This window comes from Hermetia illucens, chromosome 6, assembly GCF_905115235.1.
Source record: "Hermetia illucens chromosome 6, iHerIll2.2.curated.20191125, whole genome shotgun sequence".
NCBI classification, from domain to species: Eukaryota; Metazoa; Arthropoda; class Insecta; order Diptera; family Stratiomyidae; genus Hermetia; species Hermetia illucens.
In genome coordinates this window covers 39,925,052-39,940,675 of record NC_051854.1, presented here as the reverse complement: position 1 = coordinate 39,940,675, position 15,624 = coordinate 39,925,052, and the positions used below count along the sequence as shown (strand labels likewise).

The 15,624-nt window shown below is 45.0% G+C and overlaps 1 protein-coding gene across 2 annotated transcripts in view; it reads left to right on the top strand.

Moving 5' to 3' along the window:
- The window catches only part of LOC119660183, an 85,886-nt gene that overhangs the window by 43,108 nt on the left and 27,154 nt on the right, over positions 1-15,624 (top strand). For both annotated transcript variants that reach the window (XM_038068594.1, XM_038068593.1), the window contains one exon: positions 12,061-12,398. In XM_038068594.1, coding sequence (XP_037924522.1) covers positions 12,307-12,398 — 92 coding nt within the window. In that variant the 5' untranslated portion in view covers positions 12,061-12,306. The remainder of the gene's footprint in view (positions 1-12,060; positions 12,399-15,624) is intronic.

Sequence of the window (15,624 nt, the reverse complement as noted above, 5' to 3'; positions counted from 1 at the left end):
ACTTTCGATACCATTTTATCTGATCTTCTTCCTTGTTACGTTCCGTCCTCTCCTAAGTGCTTACGCTCTTACCCCGTCTGGTTCACCACTGAAATTCACAAAAAACTACGTCAAAAACAGACTGCGAGAAAGAAGTTCCTGTCTTCTAGAAACGTTGCTGACTTAGTTTTTTTCAAATCCCTTCGTTCCTCGGTCAAATCTTGAATACGTAAGTCCAGACACGAATATTTGTCCAGGGTGGAAGACTCATTAAAGCGCGGAAATCTGAAACCTCTCTGGTCCCACATTCGCAACTCCCGCTGCCCTGCCCAGTTATCCCCTCCGTCCATTAAATTCTCTGGCTTCTCAGCTAACTGCCCCCAATGATCTTGTGATTTACTCTGCCGCTACTTTTCGTCAGTCTATGTTTCTCCCCCTTCCTTCGAATTCCTCCCGATAGTAGATGTAGCCTGCCCCGCATCGCCTACCATTCCCCTTCTTACCCCTATCCTTGTCGAATACCTCATTGGCGAACTTGATGCCAAGGTCGGACCTGGCTACGATGGTCTTCCAAACCTCTTTTTGCTCAAAACTGGTAAGTCCATCTCCCTTCCCCTATCTCTTATTTTCAACAAAAGCCTTGAAGAGAATCATTTTCCCAGCTTGTGGAAAGAGGCTCTCATTATCCCCATTCACAAAAGTGGCGATCGTTCGCTTGCCGAGAATTACCGTCCCATTTCCCTCCTCTCCTCCTGTTCCAAAATCCTGGAAAGATATGTCAGCGACTGGTTGTCCGCCCACTTTGGCCATCACATAGTGAAAGAACAATACGGCTTCATTAAACGTAGGTCCACTGCCTCCAACCTGCTTGACTTTACCAACTTTGTCGCCAAATGTCTAAATTCACGGCAAGAAGTGCATACCATTTACACTGACTTCGCGAAAGCCTTCGACACTGTAAATCACAAGATACTTCTATCCAAACTCTCGTCCGTAATTGTTCCCATACCACTTGTTTTATGGCTTGCCTCTTACCTTTCCAACCGATCCTGCCGTGTCTCTTTTGACGGCTGTACTTCCCGCTCCTTCTCCCCCTCTTCTGGCGTCCCACAGGGGTCTATTCTGGGTCCTTTGCTATTTTTATTTTTTATTAACGACCTTCCTCCCCTCCTTACTTGTCCCCGTTTGCTCTATGCAGACGACCTTAAGCTGTTTTCCGCTATATCGTCGCCTATGGACTGTGTTTCCCTTCAGAATAGCCTGGACACTCTGATTCGTTGGTGCTCGACTAATGGTTTAGCGCTAAACGCCAGAAAGTGTCACTCTATGTGCTACTCCCTAAAATCCTCACCCACTTCTTTCTCCTACTCGCTTGACGGACATTCCTTATCCTGCTTAAATTCCACTCAAGACCTCGAAGTCACTTTCGACAATAAGCTCCGCTTTGACACCCATTGCCTCGATGTCATCAATCGAGCAGAAAAATTGTCAGGCTTTATTCTTCGCTCCTCCTCTGATTTTGACTCCATCCAACCCTCCTTAGCTCTCTTCAATTCCCTCGTGAGGAATACCCTAGAGTACTGCTCCGTGATCTGGTCACCCTTCCGTAACTGTGATTGTCTTGCCCTTGAAAATGTGCAACGTAAATTCCCTCTTGCCTCTTCTTTAAGAAAAGCTTCCCTCGTGTGGACTACCCCTCTCGCCTCCGCTTTCTGAACCTTCCCTTCCTACAACAGCGTAGATCCTATCTGGATCTATGTACATTCTTTAAACTTTCCTCGGGTCTGATGGACTGCTCCGCCGCTGACGAGATCACCTGCCGTCCTGCGTCTTATAATACACGTAACGTAACGTAACAGATATTTTCAACGTGCCCTTCGCGGAGCTCGAAATCTATTTTCATTCCCTGATTCCCAGGATTTGCCGAAATTATAATGTAAAACAGCTTGGTCCTTTTAACTTCCCTACTTTAAGTAGTTTTAAACGTAGGATAAGTTTTTTGCTTTCTCCTCCTCCTCCTGAGGACAATAATTAATTGGAATTCTCTCTGTTCGTTGTCCGTTAATTAAATAAATAAATAAAGAACATACATCGAGACGAAGGCATTGCAAATGGAGCTGAGAACAAAAAATATTTATTGGCACCTAAATAAAATCTCTAAGCTGGGACTCGAGTGCAAACGCCTGCTCTACAAAGCTGTCATAATGCCATACGGAATTCAGTTGTGAGATTCAGCGTCAAATCTAATATCCAGTAGCTACAGAGGTCTCAGTCCAGGATACTATGGATGATCACCAGTGCATCTTGGTATATGAAAAATGAAAATATTCAGGGAACCCTAAAAGTGGGACAGAAAGAGAGGAGATCTCATTTCAGGTGGCGATTGAAAGTTAGCTTTCTATCCTAACCCTTTAGCCAGGAGGCTGCTACAACAGCCTAGTGTCAGTTGATTAAGAAAAATAAACATTATAGAATGTAGATAACACACGAACGGAACGTTGCGTATGCAGATACAATTTAATCTTACTTTTTAAAATTTTGTGTAAAACAAAACCTTATTAAAATCGGTTTACTGTTTGTCTGTCTTTTTTGAGGAGGTGGAAATCTTCAAAAGACACTGGCCTGGACACGTCACCATGTGGGATTCTTACCTACTAAAACCACCGCCAACTTTCCCCAAGCCACGTGGGGCCACCATACATCGAGGGGCGGAGTCAACTCATTTTAGCTTGGTCCCATTTTCGTCTCTACGCGCTTTTCTAGCCTCCCCTGCTTTTCGCAGTTTGCTCTGGAAAGATGCTACCCTGGATTTGATCGCATCCCAGTCTCCCCAACATGCTAACATTCTTCGCACGAAATTTGTTGGTACGAGTACCTCCACTAGAGCCTCCTCTAGGTTCTTTCTTTCTTCCACAAACCTTGGACAGTGGAAGAATACATACTCCGGGGCCTCTGGGACTCCATTGCAGTTTGGACAGTCGGGTGAGGTATCTAGCTTAAACTCGAACAGGTACTGGTAATATCCTCCATGCCCTGTGAGAAACTGGGTAAGATTATCATCTCACCGTGCCGTCTCTCCAACCACTCCTTGATGGCAAGGATGAGCTTGTGTGTCCACCAACTCTTTCACAAGCGTTCCCAAGGATCTTGTCATCTATTTAAGGACTCTCTTTTTCGGCGTTCTTCGTCTGCGATAAAGGAAAGATAGACTTCACATTGTATGTATTCGTCATATCATCTGCCAAGATGTCAATGGGCATCATTCCAGGGATGAGGAATGCTGCATCATCTGAGACAGCCCTGAATGCCGAGCACACCTTGAGGGTTGCTTTTATGTAGACTGAACTCAGTTTGTTGCTGTTAAATGTAATCTGCAATACCTTTCCCCAAACTGGAGCTGCCTAGAGCAGGATTGAACTCCCTACTTCAGCTATAAGCAATCTGGAAGCATGCGATGACTCTACCGCGTTCGGTATCATCCTTGACAGGGCCATACTTGCGGTGGATGCTTTGTCATAAGCATACTGCACGTGTTGCTTATAGCTGAGCTTCCCGTCTATGATCATTTCCCAGTATTTGATGGCAGGCTTAGAAGTGATGATATGATTCCCAATTTGAATATGGGCAAAATTTCTCTAGCCAACACTTAACAGCACTGATCGCTTCGCATGCGTATAACTCAGCATCTTCAAGATGCTTTGCTACTACAACCAGCGCTATATCGTCGGCGTAGCCCACCACCGTGGCTTCCTCCGGAAGAGGAAGATTGAGAACATCGTTGTACATTATGTTCCACAGTAGTGGGCCCAGTACGGAGCCCTGTGGGACACCTGCAGAGAGAGCGTACTTCCGTTATCCGTCATTACTGCCATACTAAAGCCTCCGTTCTTGTAAATAGCTGTTGACAACAGCTGCAAGGAAAGCCGGAATACCAATCTTCGCCAGAGATTCCCGTATTAGGTTCCAATTGGGCGAATTAAATGCATTTCTCACATCCAAGGTCACCCCCAGGCAATATTGCCTGCTAGTACTGCCCTTTCCGTGGATTGCATCTCCGGCCAAGCTAGTGAACATTCTGATGGTATCAACGGTTGGTCTGCTTTACGGGACCCATACTGTAGATCTGAGAGGCCTCCCTGGCTCTCAACAACCGGGAGTAATTTATTGTAGACTACTCGCTCTAGCACTTTGCCCACAGTGTCCAAAAGACAAATAGGTGTGTAGGACATTGGCTCACCTGGAGGGTTACTAGTCTTAGGCAGTAGCACGAACTTCTGTCACTTGCATGGTGCAGGAAATATCCCCACGGTCTTGCACGATTCGAACAACTCAGCGAACATGTCTGGTCAGGATTTCACGGCAAGCTTAAGGGTCTTATTCGGTATGCTATCCAGACCCGGAACCCAGATCTACAGCAGCTCGTCACTGGTGGCTGGTGGTATTGCCGTCATATTCAGAGGTCGCTGGAAGCTGTCTGTGCCCTCCTCTTGCTGGGGAATAACCCATGGATAATATTTAACAAGAATGAAGGGCGCGTTATCTGCGGAGATGGTCGGACTTTGAATCGCCCCATCACGATTCTATAGGCGCTCCCCCACGGGTTTATGTCCGCTTCCGAACAGAGCTCTTTAAAGCATCCCCTCTTGCTTCGTTGGATGGCGAGCTTGAGAGTTTTGTGGGCTTCCTTATAGGCGCACTCTTTTTGCCCTTGGTGAATTCTGCCTACCGCCCTCTGAAACGCTCTTCTCTCGGTGACACGCTTATCGAAGGCTGGTCAGTTCAGTATTCCACCAGTAGTTTGATCTTCTAATGGGCTCCTCCTAGGCATGGACGCATCATACGCTTTGGCGATGCAGTGAGCCACATAGACCGCTATATCCGTAGAGGCGCTTTATTAGGTTGATCTAACCACACTTCCATGAAGGTCTGCTCATTCAGAGCTTTAACAGACCAGCCTGACATTTTTGTCGGTTTTGGGAATGATGGTCTTCTGCCCGGTGACTTCACCCATAGCCCAAAGAAGATTGCCTGGTGATCACTGTGGATGTAGTTCTTGCTGACCCACCAGGATCTATCACGCGCCAGTACAGGGCTACCAATAGACTGCGGCCCCTTGCATTTGTCTCTCTGCTACCCTACTCACGGGCCGAAGTATTGAAGTCACCAGCAATCACAGTTTCATTCAAAAATGAAGGGAAAAGGCCAAAGGGATTGAGTGGATGTCCTATATTCCACTAAGGAGTAAACTGGAAAAACTAAACCCAACAGGAGGAGTCTTCGGACAAAAAAAGTGACAGTAAATTGCTTTCCAATTGGCCAGGTCGGAGATGCGAATTTAAGTCCCCTAATTTTCCAGACAAAAACTTAGCTAGATGTTTGTTCCACTTTAATTGATTCGCAAACATGTTATGGCTGCGAATCACACTGATAATAAAACCGTTCACTCGGACTTAAGCTGGCCGGACCAATATGTCTTTTGTTTGAGGATTGAAGAAGCCTTGAGCTTCCATCTTGATTATGGACCCACCCTTTGGTGCAAAATATACAAATTTTTGAGGAAGTTGATTTTGGGTTCATCAAAGAGTAGACAAAACAATCAGACAGTTCGCTTAGTGCGGGCTATCATCAAGTCAGCGCTCGGAACTCAGGTTATATTTAACAGAACAACAGAAACAGAAAAAAATATAATGCAATGGGAAGAGGGAAGGAATATTACAAGAGGCTTTGCAACCCCAAGATGAATGTTAAAGGGTAGTATAGGTTCCAGGGCGAAATGTGGATTGATACCTACGATGGAGCATAAAACCTGGGAAACGTCTGCTGAAACAACACCACCAGTTTTACTATCAAACCCTATCTAAACCTTCACGTAGTGATCGCCGGGAGTTCTTTCTTACAGACGGAGAATGATGGAGGGGAGTCTCCCGTCCTTGAAAATGGGACAAATTGTACCAACTGGTCGTCCAGGTTGGGAGTTGTGTAGGGCTGAGCAGGGACCAGTTTTCTGGAGAAGAACCACTACACTGTATATTATAGTGGCTATCCAGTAAATCATGTGCTCAGAGTAGATTTCCTAGTCAGCCAAAAATGAAACTCACTGTTATCAATTTTGACAAAATAAATAAAATAAAATAAGTGTTGATTGAACACCGCCACTTTTCAACCAAGATGAATGTCAGAATATATAGGAGGGCCAATATAGCCTCAGATCACTATCTCATTGACGTAATGCTCCAGGCTCGAATTACAACACCTGAAGCCATTCACAATAAAGCCCTCTTTAACACATATTAAAAGGAACTGGATGCCGCAAAAACCGCAGCTAACAGATGTCCTGGAGATGAAGCAACAACAAATGATCTTCACAACCACCTGAAGAACGTTATCATTGATGCGGTCACAAATATATTTGAACCCAATCGCAAAAAAGGCGGAACGGCTGGTTCGACGATGGATGTTAGCTAGTAACTGAACGAAAGAATGTTGCATATCGGGCAATGCTGTGCTCCCAAAGAAAGCGGGCATGGGCAGATAGTCATCACGAACTTCGTCGAGTGGAGAAGCAACCCCACAGACAGAAAAAGGAAGCCTGGGAGAACCAACAAGTCTGTGTACTCGAGAAGTGTTACGAACAAGTCAGCAGGATGAATGCCTTATGCACCACGATACTCATCCTGCCGAGACACAATGGGCATATTGGAGTGTGGGTTGAGTATTTTAATGAACTGCCCAACAACCAAAATATCGGCGACCAACTGAAGAGGAGGTGGATCCACGACCAAGCATGGAAGAAACAATCCGTCAAATTCATCCGCGTGAAAACCGTAAGCCACCAGAAGTCGATGGTATCCTAGCCGAATTAGTTAAATATGGAGGCGATCAACTACACCAAGCGGTTCATCAGCTGATCTCATAATGTGGGACAGCGAATCAATGTCTGACGACTGGCAACGAGGCATTATCTGCCCCATACATAAGAAGGGAGGTATCGCGCAGTGTAGCAATTATAGGTATCATGTTGCTGAGAGTTATCTATAAGATATCCTCCGCTATCTTGTTAGGTCGGATAGCCCCCTACGTCCAAAACATCATCGACCCATACCAAAGAGGCTTCACTCCAGGCAAATCAGCAACAGATCAGATTTTGTCTCTGCAGCAAGCGATGGAAAAACTCTTGCAATGTGGCTATCAGTTGTATCATCTTTTCATCGACTTTAAGGCTGCCTATGAAAGCATAGTCAGGATAAGGACATACGACCATGAGAGAATTCCGTATTCTGACGAAATTGATAAGACTGACCCTGACCAATATGCCAGGGCAGATAAAAGCCGCAGGATCACTCTCTCACAATATCCACAATGGTCTAAGACAAGGGGATGCACTGTCAGGCGCCTTTTTTTTAACCTGGCCTCTGAAAAAATGATTCGCGATGCAGATGTTAATTTAAGAGATACCATCCTCTTCAAGTCCACCCAACTACTGGCCTATGCTGATGATATTGACATTATGGGAAGAACCCGAGGTGTACAGTCTAGCTTCATCCAAATTGAGCAGGCGGTGCGAGATCTTAGGCTGCACATTAATGAAGGCAAGACGAAATACATGGTGGCACACGTTAGCAAAAACCAAAACCAAAAACCAACAATATCGAATCGCACTAGTCAAACGAGAACAATAAAGATAGGAGATTACTATTTTGGGATCATTGATAACTTTTCCTATCTAGGGTCGAAAATGACAACCGATAAGAGCTATAACGATGAAATCCGCGCATGGTTATTGGCTGCCAACAGAGCCTATTTCAGCTTACAAAGACTGTTTCGATTGAAATGTCTTACCACAGAGTCAAAGCTCTTGCTGTACAAAACAATCATTTTGCCAGACTTTATGTATTCCTCGGAGAGGGGGACAACCGCCTAGTTCGGCTCAACAAGTTCCGGTGGGCGGATCACATTTGGGTCCCTATTGCACGCTTTGGCAATATGGCCTTTCTCCCTACACCTTCTACATCGATCGGACCGATCAATGCCGCTGATGCATGCCTTTGCGAAATAACCAAACGCGAGGCATTTGAAGCACCTCTTTAGAGAAAACTGCTCTCTCAGACGGAAAACAACCCATCCGATTCGAAACTTCAGGGCCGCCAATAGTTTATAGGCGCTCCCCCACGGGTTTATGTCCGCTTCCGAACAGAGCTCTTTAAAGCATTCCCTCTTGCTTCGTTGGATGGCGAGCTTGAGTGTGGGCTTCCTTACAGGCGTGCTCTTTTCGGCCTTGGTCGAATCTGCCTACCGCCCTCTGAGCCCTTGATCGGTGGCTTGCTAGTTCAGTATTCCACCAGTAGTTTGGTCTTCTACTGGGGAATGAACGGCTCCTAGGCATGGACGCGTCACACGCTTTGGCGATGCATTGGGCCGCATGAATTGCTATTTCCGTAGAGGCGCTTTATTGGGTTGGTCTAACCGCGCTGTGTCGACTGGAAATCGTAATGAGACTGTTTGAATATTGCCATAGGCTTTTCGCAAACTTACAATGGACTCTTCGGCAGGTTCCTCCAACTTGAACTGTTCAATCAAGGCAGTGCAAATTTCTCCTTTGGATGTCACTTCATCGAGATCCTTGCACTGTATATAGACCTCATGTGTTTGGGTCCATACTGTGACATGTAGGAACAATGATCCCTTTGTGAGCTCTTTCAGGATGCCTGTCTTCCAAGAATATTTCTGATAGTATGTGTCCACCATGATAGGATGAAGATGAGTCTCCCGCGCCTAAAAACGGGACAAATTGTATCAACTGGTCCTCCAGGTTGGGGGTTGGGTAGGGCTGACAACCCTACATGGAAAACAACTTGTTACGAAGCCACAGCAGGAGCCTCGGACTGGACGGATTATACAACGATGAACCCGCAACGACAACAGAATAACGATTTTCGCATTTTCTCATGGAACGTGCACTCCCTGTACAGAGATGAAGCTGATAAGCAGCTAGCCGATACCCTGTTCCAATATAGGGCTGATGTAACAGCGTTGCAGGAGATGCGTTGGACAGGGTCCGGTTTCCCTGAGAAGAGCCCCTACACCATACATTATAGTGGCCATCCAGTAAACCATGTGCTCGGAGTAGGTTTCTTAGTCAGCCAAAAAATAAAACCTGCTGTTATCGGCATAACCAAGCGAACACAAACGAACGGCTATGCACTCTGCGCTTGCGAGGCAAGATTTCTAAACTAAGCCTCATTAACGGTCACGCCCCTACAGAGGAGACTGCAGAGTCGGAGAAGGATACCTTTTACGAGGCAGTAGAACTAACCCTCGAAGCCTGTCCCAGATATGATATGAAAATCATACTTAGGGATTTGAACAGTCAAGTAGGGAAGTAGCCCGTATTCAGGCGATGCGTTGGCTCCCATAGCTTACACGAAAATACAAATGATAACGGACTGCGGATTATTCAATTAGCAGGGTCACACGAAATGGTTGTTGGAAGTACCTGGTTTGCGCGGAAAGCGGTCCACAAACATACGTGGGCCTCTCCAGACGGGACCACTTTCAACCAAATTGACCACGTGTTGATTGAACGCCGCCACCTCTCAGCCTTGATGAATGTAAGAACATATAGGGACGCCAATACAGACTTGGATCACTATCTCGTTGGCATGGTGCTCCGAGCTCGAATAACAATACAACCTATAATCCCCTCTGCCAATCAGGTGCGAGCTAACACTGAAGCCATCCACAACACACACTTATCACGCACTCCGTCGAGCGGAGAAGCGACTTCACAGACGGAAAAAGGAAGCCTGGGAGAACCAACAAGTCTGTGAACTAGAAAAGTACAAGGAGCAACTGTACAAGGCGCGGAAGTTTTACCAACAAGTCAGCAGGATGGAGCCTTATACACCTCGATGCTCATCCTGCCGAGACAAAGAGGGAAATCTGATTTCCGACAGAATGAGCCTATTGGAGCGATGGGTTGAGTACTTTGATGAGCTACTGAACAACCAGAACATCGGTGAGTTGGAGGTCCCACCATCTGAATACTGCCACCACCAAGTTTAGGGGAAACAGTCCGTGCAATTCATCGGCTTAAAAATCATAAGTCGCCTGGGGGACGATGGAATTACAGCCGAATTAGTTAAATATAGAGGCGACAAGTTACACCAAGGGGTTCATCAACTTGTGCTCAAGGTATGGGACAGCGAAGCAATGCCTGACGTTTGGCAACGAGGCATTATCTGTCTCATACATAAAAAGGGAGATATCACACAGTGCAGCAATTATAGAGCTATCACGTTGCTGAGTACCATCTATAAAATATTCTCCACTATCTTGCTAGGCCGGATAGCCCCATACGCCCAGAACATCATTGGCCCATACCAAAGAGGCTTCACTCCAGGCAAATCAGCAACAGATCAGATTTTCTCTCTGCGGCAGGCGATGGAAAAACTGTTGGAATATGGACAACGGTTGCATCATCTATTCATCGACATTAAAGCCGCCTATGATAGCATAGCCAGGGTAAAACTGTACACGGCCATGAGGGAATTCGGTATCCCAACGAAACTAATAAGACTGACTAGGTTGACCCTGACCAATGTGCGAGGCCAGATAAAAGCAGCAGGACCACTCTGAAGACCATTCGACATCAACAAGGGTCTACGACAAGGGGATGCCCTATCATGCGTCCTCTTTAACCTCGCCCTCGAGAAAGTGATCCGTGATGCTGAGGTAAATGCAAGAGGTACGATCCTCTTTAAGTCCACCCAACTACTGGCCTATGCTGATGGTATCGACATCATGGGAAGAACGACCCGAGACGTACAAACTGCCTTCATCCAGATCGAGCAGGCGACGATTGGCGCGAGATCTTGGGCTGCACATCAATGAAGGCAATATATGGTGGCAATGTCAGCACCGAAGACGAACCAACCAACAACATCAAACCGGGCTGGTCAAACAGGAAAAATAAGGATAGGAGAATACAACTTTGAGACCGTTGACAATTCCTCCTATCTAGGGTCGAAAATCACACTCTTGGGTGCGTTCGAGAGAAGAATTTTTGACCCTCTACATGAGGATGGACGATTCCGTAGCCTACATAACGACGAAATCTATGAGCGATACCATGACTGTCCGGTTGTGGATAAAATCCGGCTCAATAGGTTACGGTGGGCGGGTCACTGAATCTGATGGATGAGAATGATCTCATCCGGAAAGTCTATAAGGGCAATATCTACGGTAGAAAAAGAAGACGAGGCAGACCCTGCCTAAGATGGAGCGATGGCGTAGTCCAGGACGCCAGGCAGCTTTTAGGGATATCGAGTTGTTGGACCTCGGCCCAAAACCGGGATGTCTTCTTCTTTTTCTTCAGCCTTTGTCCCGTTCACAAGCGGGGTCAGCTCGTCGTGATCGGCTTCGCCATTTGGCTCTATCGAATGCTTGATCTGGGTGCAATCCGGGATGTCTGGAGTTCCTTATTAAGGCAGGCCTAGACCGGATACCGGTTGTTGCGCCGTCGATGATGATGATGAATTCCACAATGAAATATCTAAATGCAAAAAATAGTAGATACGGATAAGTGGATAGTGCTTGTTGCATTTGTGTACCCAACTGCTTTTTTTATTTCCATATATTTTTGTAAGTTGTAAACATCGTGGGTGTGTTGACATTAGCTTTTGCTACTACACAATTTAAAAAATGTTAATTAAAGAGGTTATTGCTTTTTTTTGTTTAAATGGATTCAGTAAACGATTGAATGTAAGATAGGAAATTAGCATCTTTCCAGGTTCAAGAAAAAAATGCTTTACATACATGTCTTATGAAAGCAACACATAAAGTCACTTTTAAATTTATTGTAGCAACATATTACATTGAAAAGATTGTTATATAAATTTTTTACATTCGCCATTACATATTTTTTATGGCCGCTGCTCAATGGAAACCTGAATCGTGTACCTTCCCGTAGTCGAGTCTTTCTTGTACTAAATGTTATAAAACATTTAATTGCCATCAATTAACTAAATTATTGTAATCTTGTTTGTTTTGATGATTTGAGTAATTCATTTTTCGTTCTTACAGATTAAACTCGTCCCAGCCCAATGATTCCTAACAAAACATATTCCAAAAATGGGATTCTGTGCGGAAGCATTTAGGATATCGTTCAGCAGACTAAATTGAACGTAGTATATTCAAAGGCAATGATAATCACATGATATTAGCAACCAACATAGGAAGTTACTTGCATTGACAGTGTCCAGCCGAATTTTGTAGATTAAGTGTTTTATTGGTGAATGTATCTTAAAAATAATTTATAAATCTGCAAAAATGACATCGTTACCACATCCTTTCATCAACCACCCGGAACTCATTGATATCCCGGCGGAGATGCTTCCGGCAGTGGAAGAAATTTCCAAGTGGTAAGTAACATTTGTTCGAAAAATCCTTTTATATATGAAGTTGACAAAGTGCATAGTTACGTGGATATTTCAGGGGTCGGATTCTCCTTTCCTCAATTCATTCTATACAGTCTTTCAAATTTGTTCCGAATTCCAATGGAGAGGCTTATTAGCTTAAGCCAAACTTAATTTCAATTTGAAAGGACTTTTAAGTTGATCTGATTGTCAGCGTTTTCAGTAGTTATGGACTTCCAAGCGGACTCCATAGTGGATTCCATTTCATTTTTTATTTTCTCGAGGTTTTACCAGGTGTACAAGCTTAAATCCGCTGTTTGCTCTCAAGTGGCGTTAGTGAGCGTATCAAACTGCTATGAGCACGCCATATTTTTTTTTATTACGACATTTGTCAACAATTGTCAGTCCATATCATCAGCAATTTCATGCAAAAACATATTTTTTCTCTTCAATAATCATGTCTCGTTTTGTTCCCGGAAAGAAGCATTTGCGGGAAGCTCTGCTTTTTTGCTTCAATTTGAAGAAATCAGCCTCTGAATCGCATCGAATGCTTGTGGAGGCCTACGGCGACAATATTCAACCGGAAAGAACGTGCCGAGACTGGATGCGTCGGTTCAAAGATAGCGATTTCGATCTGAGCGACAAGGAGCGTGAAAATCGCCCCAGGAAAGTTAAGGACCACGAATTGGAGGCTCTTTTAGATAAGGAAGATACTCAAACGCAGAAAATGTTCGCCAAGCAATTGGGTGTCTCTCAACAAGCCGTTTCCATGTGTCTACGTGCAATGGGTAAGGTTCAAAAGATCGGAAAATGGGTGTCGCATGAATCGAAAGATAGGCGGATGGAGCGGCGTCAAAACACATGCGAAATCTTTTGTGTCTGGCAACAAAAAAAAGATGTTTTTGCATCGGATTATGACTGGCGACAAAAAATGGATTTATTTCGTGAATCCTAAACGAAAAAAAAATCGTGGGTTGATGTAGGCCAACCAGCGACATCTTCTGCAAGACCAGATCGCTTCGGACGGAGGGCGATGCTGTGCGTGTGGTCGGATCAGTGGGGTATTGTCTACTATGAATTGGTGGTGCTCAGAGGTGGCGGTGAGGAAGACGGAGCGGCAACCCTGTCGGCCAAACCAAAACCAAGTGGTTGAGAAGAACCTCCATAGTGGTGACACCGGGAGACGCTGCACTCACTTTGGCTTGCCGGCCGTGATGCAGTAGGCTAGTGCTCCAAAGGCCTAATCAGGGCGATCAGACCCGAGTTTGCACGGGGACTCATCTGAAGTGGGAATTTGGTCACGAAACCTTACCAGCGGTATACTGGTACCATGGGAACCGGGATAGCCCCTTCACGTGAACTCCTGGTGTATGTGCGCTCAGCTCGGTTGTTTGCGGTTGGGCCCCTAGTGGGAACTTCTTGGGGGTTGTGGTTATGCTCAAGCGAGAAGAGACCTTTGGGTCTCGGCGTGGTGTTACGTTTCAACAAGGGTGCCGTACTCTTTAGTTCAGTGGAGATTTAGGTAGGTCTTGCATCCACCAGTATAAATGCTGAGCCATACCCTCGGTAGAGATTGGTACCTTCGTAGCTTGCTGCGGCGGGACTTTGATTGTGGTCACAAAATCAATCCATGTCCTAAGAAGAGCGTGGGATTAAGCCTTCCAGACAGGTGCTCACGTTAAACCCTCAAGAACTTAACTATGAATTGGTAAAACCTGGCGAACTTGTCGATGCACACCGTTATCACCAACAACTCATCAAATTGCGTCGTGCTCAGAACGAAAAACGGCCGGAGTATCAACAAAGACATGAAAAGCTGATTTTCCTTCATGATAATGCTCCGTCGGACACATCGAAAAAAGTTCGAAACTACTTAGAAACGCTCAACTGGGAGATACTACCCAACCCTGCTTATTCACCAGACCTGGCCCCATCCGACTATCATCTGTTTTCATCGACGGGCCATTCGCTTGCTGAGCAACACTCCGATTCTTATGCAGACGTCCGAAAATGGCTTGATGTCGTGGTTTGCCTCAAAAATTTTATTGGCATGGTATCCATAAATTACCCGAGAAATGGAAAAAACGGCAAGGGCCAGTAAAAAATGGGTTTTTCTTGAAAAAAAAAAACAGCGTATTTAAGCTTCTACACCTGGTAGATCTCGCAAGATTGAAGTCAGTTCATTAAGGATCCTTTGACAATTCGAGCCTGCCTCTCTATATACTGAAAAATATCTAGCGTCCAAGGTTTCTCGATGGTTGAAGAGGTCGACTTCCCAATCTCATTCCTCTGGGTCTGAGTTCCAGTCACCATGGTTGTACATGGAATCCAAGTGAATGTTTCAACGGCAAGCGTAATGGTTTCCACTAACCAAATGCGTCAATTTATTTAAGAAATCTGGATTGGGGAGTCATTTTTTGGTGTCTGATCAGAAAAGGTTCTCTGCTACTTATATGTATAAAAGAGGAGGTAATCTTTGTTGTCAAATTTGTTGGGGTATACCCATGTGAAATACGTCCTAAAATATTTTGGCAAAAATTATCAAGATCTGACTGAAATTTTATATTGATGATAACCCCTAGACAACGTAACATGAAGGACCTCAGAATATAGAAAACAAAAACAATCGTTGAAAAAATTTCACTCAGACTGACTTCGTTTTCGACTTCAAATGTCTCTTAGATTTTACCACAATAAAGTGCTGGTGCCAGAAATCTTCTCTAATGATAAAAATACAAAGAAGGGTGTAAATAGCTTCGGGAATACGAATAGAAACTGCGTGGTTATATCACTTTTTCGGGTTGTTACAATCTCAGCGCATGCCGAATTTTACCTCATACTAGCATTAAGTACCAGACAGCTAGGCTCGGACAATCATACCAACCTGAAAAGAACAGAGGACTTTACTGATGGTGGACGGTGGTAGATCATTTGGCAAATTACGTGTTTACCGGGCATTGCCTTTAACTTCAATTCATCGTTCCGCTCCTAGCCTGACTTCACCCCACTCAGAGGATTGAAAGATTGATCCCTCAAGTTAAGTAGAGCCAGCACCACAATCTGCTTCACAAACAGCATTCTAAGGAGTTGCCTAATCCTTGCTGTAAAAGTAAGGCCGTAGTGAGTCACGTTATCGGTCATGTTGTTCCCCAAAGTTAACCAAGTCCTGTCTGATGTCACGAAGAAGGTTCATCCACTCCACGGCAGAATTAGGGAGATGTATTCAAATTTT